At 52.2% G+C, this 10,557-nt stretch overlaps 3 protein-coding genes across 3 annotated transcripts in view; 1 reads left to right on the forward strand and 2 right to left on the reverse strand.

Annotated features, from left to right (window-relative positions):
- Nucleotides 1–2,283: 2,283 nt before the first annotated feature.
- On the reverse strand, nucleotides 2,284–2,523 carry F751_2872 (hypothetical protein; the record flags this gene model as incomplete). The annotated part of the gene is made up of 1 exon (XM_011398185.1): nucleotides 2,284–2,523. One exon carries the CDS (start codon nucleotides 2,521–2,523, stop codon nucleotides 2,284–2,286), a length of 240 nt encoding a protein of 79 aa, XP_011396487.1.
- Nucleotides 2,524–5,756: 3,233 nt separating this feature from the next.
- On the reverse strand, nucleotides 5,757–6,965 carry F751_2873 (Bifunctional protein FolD; the record flags this gene model as incomplete). The annotated part of the gene is made up of 4 exons (XM_011398186.1): nucleotides 5,757–5,924; nucleotides 6,101–6,450; nucleotides 6,570–6,690; nucleotides 6,789–6,965. The coding sequence occupies 4 exons, from the start codon at nucleotides 6,963–6,965 to the stop codon at nucleotides 5,757–5,759; spliced, it is 816 nt and encodes a 271-aa protein (XP_011396488.1).
- A 796-nt stretch (nucleotides 6,966–7,761) lies between these two features.
- Nucleotides 7,762–10,557, forward strand: part of F751_2874 (Elongator complex protein 3) — a gene marked incomplete at both ends in the record, with an annotated part of 6,671 nt that continues 3,875 nt past the window's right edge. The window contains one exon of the mRNA XM_011398187.1: nucleotides 7,762–7,845. Within this exon, the coding sequence (XP_011396489.1) occupies nucleotides 7,762–7,845 (84 nt within the window). The remainder of the gene's footprint in view (nucleotides 7,846–10,557) is intronic.

Below are 10,557 nucleotides of genomic sequence, written 5' to 3' on the forward strand. Positions count from 1 at the left end.
TACGGGAGACCTTTCCCTTTCCCTTGCGGTCTAGAATTGCAATATTGCCACAGGACTCTATTCTCCGTTGGGGGAAACAATCATGATCGCATCACAATACACATCCAAACTGAGCGGGAGGTCATGCAACACCAGACTCCCCTTCTACATGAGTCAAGGCTGATCGGAAGTGGCTTTACTGGCCCACATCGTGTCAAGAGTCGGGCTTGCCCCAACTTCAAAAGACAAAAAGCTCCCACTGTAGTTGACAAGGTGAAGCGTGAGATAATGAACTCACCTTCTCTGGCATTGCATATCCGATGGACAACATTCGCGAAGTAACGAGTTTATTGCAAGCGAATACAACTACCAGGATGAATCCACGTGTCCTACCTAATCATACTTGCGCTCGCCGTTGCACATCATGTATTGGACTACATATCGAGTAACATTCTGGTTCCAATTGATGCCCCATCAGCCAAAATCAGCCATCTTGCTGGATGGAGCCCCACTTCTTGGAGGAATGCGTGGCCTTGAAAGCTCGTCTATCCAAATGACAATTTCTAGGTTTGCATACGAATTCACTGATTATCCTTTGCGACAGGATCATGCATCGCTTTCCACTGCACGATACATAGCTTTGCTGAGGAAGGCACACAGGTCACCTTAGCGACAGCCTGAGACATACCAGTCGGATTACCATGGCCTGTTACTCGACTTAAGCGCGAATCATGCATGTACTGCGACCGCTTATCTTACAGGATATACCTACCATGCGAAGGCCATGTAAAAGGTATTATTTCTTCTTTGCATGAACCGATCGTGTACGTACAGTCTCGGGGTCCATCCGAGATGGTGCAGTTAAAGTATCCTCTTAGAGAGGAAGATGGTCTCGCCGACACACATCGCCGTAAACCTACATATACCTACACTGAGGTAGGACCTGTCTGTGGGACATTGAGTGCAAGCATTGTTCGGTCCTTCCATCAGAAAGTCGAAGACCGTGTTTCGGGTCAAGAGACCCGGCAGTCGGAAGTGCATACTGTTGGAGGTGTAGGCATTTGGATTGGGGTGCGGTTGTAGTAAAAGGTGACAAACGTGGGTATCTCACTTTATTATGAACATCATAGCCATGCTCTCACAAATGAACTGCTACCTCAGCATCTGCTACGCTTCGCCAAGTTTGGACTTCAAGGATGCCATTCGTCCCTTACCAATTCATTGCACGCTTAGCATTGAGTGTGACGTGCGACAGCTACTGAGAGGTGCAACAAATGCATGCCGGGTAGAAGTGCTGCCAACAATCTCATTCAGCAATCTGTACATATCGCGACAGATACCCTCAAGTCCGCTTACATCAATTGGGCTTATCCAGGTGCAGCAACGTCAACAAAATTAAAATGGGTCTGTGCAGAAGAACTTTGCTAGTATCCATATGGCAAGCAGTAGGATAAGCGCGAAGGGGCGCAACTCGAACCATGAGGAGCTGAAACTGTGCGTCAGTTGTGAAGGAAGAGAGCATTACTCTTAGTCTATTAATACTTGCTGAGCTCACCCTGACAAGTGCATACTTGTCCCTCCCCTTCATTAAGGCGAGTACCCCGTGAGCCTTCATCACTGCTCTGCAACCAAAATTTACCTATGTAGTGCGGTGACACATACACACCTGGAGAAAGGACTGGTTCTCCTAGATTTAAGAACGCAGTCGCAGACACAGACGTTAAGGCCATGCAGGAACACGCTACCAAGCAGGGAAGGCTTGGGTGCAATTCAATGCTTAATCGCACCTACGCAAAAGGCGCAGTAAGTCGTGCCGGTGCCCTTCCTTGTCCGGGGCAGTAACTGTAAATTTCAGTCGCTGAGTAGATGCTTCACTCAATATGCACCTCGTGACAAGGTGGAGAAATAAATATGCTCTTAATTCCTCATTTTGAATGGTGATAACCTTCAGAAACCCCCCAAGCTTGACCCCTTCCCCCATACAGGATGCCTCACTGACTTTTGGCGTCGCTCCCTAGCGCGAAGGGGCGCAACTGGAACCATGAGGAGCTGAAACTGTGCGTCAGTTGTGAAGGAAGAGAGCATTACTCTTAGTCTATTAATATTTGCTGAGCTCACCCTGACAAGTGCATACTTGTCCCTCCCCTTCATTAAGGCGAGTACCCCGTGAGCCTTCATCACTGCTCTGCAACCAAAATTTACCTATGTAGTGCGGTGACACATACACACCTGGAGAAAGGACTGGTTCTCCTAGATTTAAGAACGCAGTCGCAGACATAGACGTTAAGGCCATGCAGGAACACGCTACCAAGCAGGGAAGGCTTGGGTGCAATTCAATGCATAATCGCACCTACGCAAAAGGCGCAGTAAGTCGTGCCGGTGCCCTTCCTTGTCCAGGGCAGTAACTGTAAATTTCAGTCGCTGAGTAGATGCTTCACTCAATATGCACCTCGTGACAAGGTGGAGAAATAAATATGCTCTTAATTCCTCATTTTGAATGGTGATAACCTTCAGAAACCCCCCAAGCTTGACCCCTTCCCCCATACAGGATGCCTCACTGACTTTTGGCGTCTCTCTCTCAAGAATCACTTTACGGCTCAAAGGCGCGATTTCGAGACAGAAGTATTGAGCTCCAGGCCATTTTACGACACAGCATGTAGGTATATTGCATCCGAGTGCCCCGAAGTTTCCCTAAACAACACGCAAATACTCATCTCAAAAGGGCTCCAATCGTCGGTTTTCGTCGCAGGAACCATCGAATGGAATCAAGGCCTGTAACTGAATCTTGAATATATCAACAACTTCTAATCATTCCATCCTCATCTACTTGCCCGGATTGCTTAAGCTCAACGGTTGGTTGGCGAAAATGGAACGAAGGAAATGAATACGGAATTCTGTGTGAACGGAGGTGCTTCAATAGATTCGTCAGCAAAGATTTATATGCTGGTCTGTGCGGAACCGTACAGAGGACTTTATGCTAAAACCTCCCTTCCATGCAAAGTTGACGCAACTGGCAGTACGAGTTTCTGTCCTGAAACCCTCCACCTGGATTTCAAACCTCCGAAGAGAACGCTTCTCATTGACCAACCGATCCCCAATTCGTCGTGTTTGCCTCCAGTACGATGATAGGACTTGTATGAGCAACGACATGATTGCTAATAGAATCCTAACACCTCTTGACAGATGGCTCTTACCGATATTCGTCGTGACACGGCCACATGTATACCTTGATTTCTAACGATGTGGCAACTTGCGGGTTGAATCTTTCTCTCGAAAATCTCTCGGCTCTACACATCAGATGAGGTATCTGATTAGGCTCGAAATCTGAAATAGATTAGAGCTTAATCAGGAATTCTTTCCAATCATGTGAACGTTGATTACTTGAACACAGAACAGATCTTCATGGCTCAACTTGTACTGATCTCTTTCGCATCGATGCCCATCACCTTAAGATCAGAAGGGGCTGCAACACTATCACAGGCTTTGAGGGAGAGCTGTGCGCAATGTGGTTGCCTCATGAGTCAGGTGGGGAGGAGCAACGCATTTACATTGCATGACATAGGAACTACAGGAATCGATAGTTGAATGTTTATGTGCGCCTGGAATCTATCCTGATGCTCTTGCTTGGCCTGTGAAACACGACTTGACGTCTCTACTGGGATCCTACGAAGTCTTCTGGACAATCATTTATAAGTATGGAGGAGAGCCACTCAAAGCGCGTTGAACGCATGGTAAGAGTTCTTCTTTGATAAAATAGGCCTGAACTAATGAGGGAACTCAAGAGGTGGCGCTTACCACCGATGAAGGCCTGTCAACATTCAGTAGACCGTCGACCTGGATGGGGCCCCTCCAGGTGGAAGCATACTGATCATTTGGATCTGTGGGTGAAATGAATATCGCAACGACAGCATATGCACGCGGAGGGAGGGCCGAGCATGCGCACCCTCTCGCTACATGACAGAATATCGCATGGTCACCCTTCAAGTGCTCTGCCACACTATTGCCAAGCTTGGGATGAGGAATTGTAGATCTGCACCCTTCATCATTGTCAAGAGCCCGGTGATCCAGGAATAGGTCGGACAGCTGAGATGAACTCTACATAGGCTCAACACCACCTATCTGAGATACTATTAGAGAACAGGATTTGCAGATGAATTTGCAACCGATCTCCAGCTATATATCGGATCTGGCGAAATAGTGACGATATATCTTGCTTGTGCCGAGCTCTTATGCAACGGAGAATCGTATCTCATTTTAAGTTCTACTTTCAGCACCTTCGATTGGCAGAGATGCTGCTGCATTTGGGAAGGTGTGGCATCGGGACACGTACTCCTTAATTCTCCTGGGCGAGCCTGCCCTGCACCCATCTACCCACAGGGAAATTACAAAGCATTCTCGAACGGGGCGGCTACACATCTTGATATTACGAAGAACCACGAAGTCCACCGTGACGAGTTCTCCATGCAGCTGAATGAGCTGCTCAAATATATTACTGATGAGGAGCATTGACAGGACCGTATCTAACGAAAAGGCTGGAACATCTAACTACAACAAGATCAATCTTCAGCCCTGGACATCGAATTATCTGCTCTGTAATATAATCCTGGTGACTCGGGTCGCCTGATGACTCTGAGGTGTATTGGACGAACTCTTCGGCAAACATCAGCTTTGTTCCGCCTTCCATACAAGATCGCCATACTCCGAGTCAGATATCTGCCGAAACCGTCTTTCTGATCTGGAGCTTTTGTGGGGTCTGGAGTCGAGCTGATTGTCTCGACACATCAATCACGTTAGCTCAACGTCAAGGTCGGTGTCGCAGATCCTCCAAGTGAGTGAGACGAGGTGTTCGCGACTTCTCTGACATCTATCAATAGGAGGAAGTGGATACTCCGCCTGGAAGCACCAAATTGGCTCGGCATGATCTGCTGTGACGATCAAGGATATCCTTTACCAACAACACTTATGAGTGTGATGCTGATCGATCTCTGAACCAAGTGCGACAATCCATAATGAAGTTTGCCATCAATCTATTCGGATGGGAATTCTATAGGAATCATGCGCCCACCTATGTATCCCCTTACTGGTTGTAAGTGGTGAAGGATATTTGTCAAGCAGGTATCAACATAATCAAGCCGTGACGGCTCAGCGTCCTGTGCATCTTGTCTCAAGCCTCTGTGATGGCGGAATTCCGTGACCAACCATCCCCACGAACTTCAGACCTAATACCTAAGAATCTTCTGTGGATCGAAGGATGGTCCAGATCATAGGCGGTGAAAGAAAGCCTTCTGGTTTGAGGTTTTGGCAACACGAGTACATATGGTACTTAGATCCCTGTAGAACATTGCCAATCAAGGTAACGTCTCCGTTCCTGGTCACCTCCGCGAGAGTTACAGCTCAGATAGCTTCCACACACATGCATGCCAGCGGATTACACTTGGAGTAAAAAGGCAGCCCTTTTGCTGCTCGTTCACATAGAAGCACCTGCTGCTGTTGACGGGCGATAAAAGCGAGGATGGGACTGCTTTTTATGCAATCTGCACGATCTCTTTCTGCAACATGCACCGCTGGATTCCATTCTTGCATGTATGTATAGATTCATAATCTATTGCCAGTGCCTATAGGTCTCAGATCTAATCCTTCATTGAATTACAAAGACAAGCTTCAATGTGACCGTACTTGACATGTCTATGCTCTTACACACAGCCAGTCCACTCCGGTTGGGCCCACCCTGCGACACATGAAGCGAGACACAAGGGAGTACCCGACACAGCATACCTTCAGTTCTCAAGGGAGCGCTTTGCACCATCCACTGTATTGCGCAGCAACATGGCAATGGTCATAGGACCCACACCTCCAGGAACAGGGGTGATAAATGCAGCCTTTTCCTTTGCCTCCTCAAAGTTCACGTCGCCAACCAGCCGATACCCACGCTTTGCGGTGGGATCCTGAGGTGTGCAAAGGATGGATGGCTGCGTTAGCATCAAGTTTGCGGATGTTATATATTTACACACAGGTAGCCTCTAGACTCCCCCTCCTTGGCCAAGTGGAATCGTGGCTTTAAGTTATAACTCGGCACGAGGCACCCTCAAGCACTGCACAGCCACAGCACCTGCAAACTTACATCCACTGCATTGATTCCAACGTCGATGACGGTCGCGCCAGGCTTGATCCAGTCACCGGTTATCATCTCTGCCTTGCCACAAGCAGCGATAACAATGTCAGCCTCGGCACACAGCTGCTGGGCATCTGGTGTGCGCGAGTGAATCACCGTCACAGTCGCATCCTCCTGCTGCAGGAGGAGGGCTGCTGGTAGGCCCACAATGTTGCTGCGGCCGACGACCGCGGCCCGCTTGCCGGCAAGGGTGATGCCAGAGCGCTTCAGCAGCTCGAGGCAACCCTTTGGGGTGCAGGAGACGTACATTGGGCTGCGGCCCCTCATGGCCAGCTCCCCAATGTTATTGGGATGGAATCCTGGTGGACAGATGGAGATATGATGCTTTCAAGTGGATACCTAAGGACCTCCGAAGCGACCAGCTGCCCATCGTCTCCATTGTTACCAGTCCCCAACACCCTGTCATTCGCCACCTCACCGTCAACATCCTTCTCGAGCGAAATTGCATCCAGCACGCGCTTCTCGTTGATATGCTTTGGGAGGGGGAGCTGAACCAGGATGCCATGCACATTGGGATCAGCATTGAACTTCGCGACGACCTGTGTAAGATGGGGTCTAGAACTCTGGTGTGATGCAGGGGAATGGTTGGTACAACCCCATCCGTCAGGGCTCCATGCAGAGAGCTACGAATTCGCACCTCCAGGACTTCGTCCTCGGTCGCCGTTTCTGGGAGGTCGACGCCGTAGGAGACGATGCCTACCTCCTCACAAGCCTTCTTCTTGCTCCGAACGTAGGTTTGGGAGTCCTTCCGCTGTCCTACCAACACCACTGCCAGACCGGGTGCCTGGATCAGGCAGGAGACGTTTGGCAACATGATGCGTGATTCCAACAGAGTGTTTAGAAAACCACAGATGACAGCAAGGAAAAGTGGAGAGACCTTCCTTCTTACCAAGTGCTTCTGGGCTTTCAATTCTTCAACTTCAACCCTCAGCTCCCCGCGGATGGTCTCGGCTATCTTCTTGCCGTCTATCAGGGCTGCATAGCAGTTGAGATAGCTTTTCGAATTGAAAAGAAGACTTGCAGAGAGCAGAGAGGATCGAGTGCCTCTTTGGCCTCAAGCGACCCCCTAGGAGCTGAGACAGACGTACCAGCGGAAAGCCCCGCTGGTGCCACGGCACTGGCCTGAGCGACAGCCATCACACGCCGAGCAAGGTACTTGGGGCGTGCAGCACAGAATGTGGCCACGCGAGGACCTCCGAGCTTGGTGTTGCAGGCCAAGTGTGTGCGCGTCTGCGTACCCTGGCTCAGAACAGACATGGCACAGCAGCCAATGCCGTTTGAAATTAGGTTTGTTGCCGCAGCTCGACCTTCTACTTTGCCCACGTCCATCAGCATGTTTGGTCATTACAGGAAACGGTATCGCCGCTCACACAAAGGGAGCGCGCGCTTTGTCCACCGTGGCATATTCCGGGTGCATGGGACCGATCTCGGGCATACAGTCTTGCCAAGCCAACCATCAAGGTCGGCAAACGATTTCCAGAAGAGAGGAGAGAACAATTCATATAGAGGGCTGTGTCTCACCTCCTACCTCTCGGGGGGACACCCTGCCCTTGCGCGCTACGCGGGCACCCTGTCCGATACCTCGGGCCTAAGGCGAAGGGACGCGCACAATGGCAGTCACGGAGACAGAGAAGCGTCCTTCCATGCGCATGGCGAGAAATAAGAAGGGCAATGTGGTCCTCGACCCTGCAGAGGTGAGCTTCACTCTGTTGTTCCTTGGCATGGTTGCAGGTGTTTTTCCCATAGTAGGCCTGCCTTCATTCTGACCAGGGGGCCTCGACCGCATGCAGGCGCGGCTACGGGCTATCTCTGACATCGTGGGTCAGCTGATAGCTGGACTGCACACCGGAAAGGATGTGGACTTGAACCAGATCAAGCGAATTGCTTCCACCAAGTTCAGCCTGGCGCGTGCTCCCAAGCTCGTGGAGATCATTGCTGCCCTCCCAGAGGAGCACCGGGCTGCCCTGCTGCCGAGGTAGGCTGCCAGTGCTACTTGTTTGCCCTCCCCTGTGCTGCCCCAAGAAGTCGCTCATTCAAGCAGCATCTCAAACCCTCACACTGCGTCGCGCTCAGGCTGAGGGCAAAGCCTGTGCGTACAGCGTCGGGCATCGCTGTTGTGGCGGTCATGAGCAAGCCACATCGCTGCCCACACATTGCTACCACCGGCAACATCTGCGTGTACTGCCCTGGCGGCCCAGACTCCGATTTCGAGTACTCAACGCAGTCGTACACTGGCTATGAGCCCACTTCTATGCGAGCCATCAGGGCTCGATACAATCCCTACATCCAGGCTCGTGCGCGCGTGGACCAGCTGCGGCGCTTGGGCCACAGCGTCGACAAGGTGACCTGGAGGCAATGGGAAGTAGGATATTCTCTTGTGCGGCGGGCTTGCTTGGAAAGAATGGGATCATCTACGAGGCCGGCCGGGTGCCACTGGGCCACATCAACATGTTCCCTGGTCTTTACCCATGTGCAGGTGGAGTTCATCCTCATGGGTGGGACGTTCATGTCCCTGCCCTCTGAATATAGGGACTATTTTGTGAGGAACCTGCACGATGCACTGTCCGGACACTCCAGCTCCAGCGTGGCCGAGGCCATCAGGTGCGAAGGGGGGGGGGGGGGGGGGCGGTTTTGTTGTGGGCTTTCAATTCTTCAACTTCAACCCTCAGCTCCCCGCGGATGGTCTCGGCTATCTTCTTGCCGTCTATCAGGGCTGCATAGCAGTTGAGATAGCTTTTCGAATTGAAAAGAAGACTTGCAGAGAGCAGAGAGGATCGAGTGCCTCTTTGGCCTCAAGCGACCCCCTAGGAGCTGAGACAGACGTACCAGCGGAAAGCCCCGCTGGTGCCACGGCACTGGCCTGAGCGACAGCCATCACACGCCGAGCAAGGTACTTGGGGCGTGCAGCACAGAATGTGGCCACGCGAGGACCTCCGAGCTTGGTGTTGCAGGCCAAGTGTGTGCGCGTCTGCGTACCCTGGCTCAGAACAGACATGGCACAGCAGCCAATGCCGTTTGAAATTAGGTTTGTTGCCGCAGCTCGACCTTCTACTTTGCCCACGTCCATCAGCATGTTTGGTCATTACAGGAAACGGTATCGCCGCTCACACAAAGGGAGCGCGCGCTTTGTCCACCGTGGCATATTCCGGGTGCATGGGACCGATCTCGGGCATACAGTCTTGCCAAGCCAACCATCAAGGTCGGCAAACGATTTCCAGAAGAGAGGAGAGAACAATTCATATAGAGGGCTGTGTCTCACCTCCTACCTCTCGGGGGGACACCCTGCCCTTGCGCGCTACGCGGGCACCCTGTCCGATATCTCGGGCCTAAGGCGAAGGGACGCGCACAATGGCAGTCACGGAGACAGAGAAGCGTCCTTCCATGCGCATGGCGAGAAATAAGAAGGGCAATGTGGTCCTCGACCCTGCAGAGGTGAGCTTCACTCTGTTGTTCCTTGGCATGGTTGCAGGTGTTTTTCCCATAGTAGGCCTGCCTTCATTCTGACCAGGGGGCCTCGACCGCATGCAGGCGCGGCTACGGGCTATCTCTGACATCGTGGGTCAGCTGATAGCTGGACTGCACACCGGAAAGGATGTGGACTTGAACCAGATCAAGCGAATTGCTTCCACCAAGTTCAGCCTGGCGCGTGCTCCCAAGCTCGTGGAGATCATTGCTGCCCTCCCAGAGGAGCACCGGGCTGCCCTGCTGCCGAGGTAGGCTGCCAGTGCTACTTGTTTGCCCTCCCCTGTGCTGCCCCAAGAAGTCGCTCATTCAAGCAGCATCTCAAACCCTCACACTGCGTCGCGCTCAGGCTGAGGGCAAAGCCTGTGCGTACAGCGTCGGGCATCGCTGTTGTGGCGGTCATGAGCAAGCCACATCGCTGCCCACACATTGCTACCACCGGCAACATCTGCGTGTACTGCCCTGGCGGCCCAGACTCCGATTTCGAGTACTCGACGCAGTCGTACACTGGCTATGAGCCCACTTCTATGCGAGCCATCAGGGCTCGATACAATCCCTACATCCAGGCTCGTGCGCGCGTGGACCAGCTGCGGCGCTTGGGCCACAGCGTCGACAAGGTGACCTGGAGGCAATGGGAAGTAGGATATTCTCTTGTGCGGCGGGCTTGCTTGGAAAGAATGGGATCATCTACGAGGCCGGCCGGGTGCCACTGGGCCACATCAACATGTTCCCTGGTCTTTACCCATGTGCAGGTGGAGTTCATCCTCATGGGTGGGACGTTCATGTCCCTGCCCTCTGAATATAGGGACTATTTTGTGAGGAACCTGCACGATGCACTGTCCGGACACTCCAGCTCCAGCGTGGCCGAGGCCATCAGGTGCGAAGGGGGGGGGGGGGGGGGGGCCGTTTTTTTGCACGGGGGGGGGGGCGGGGGGGGGGCCAAT

This window comes from Auxenochlorella protothecoides (assembly GCF_000733215.1).
Source record: "Auxenochlorella protothecoides strain 0710 unplaced genomic scaffold scaffold30, whole genome shotgun sequence".
NCBI classification, from domain to species: domain Eukaryota; kingdom Viridiplantae; phylum Chlorophyta; class Trebouxiophyceae; order Chlorellales; family Chlorellaceae; genus Auxenochlorella; species Auxenochlorella protothecoides.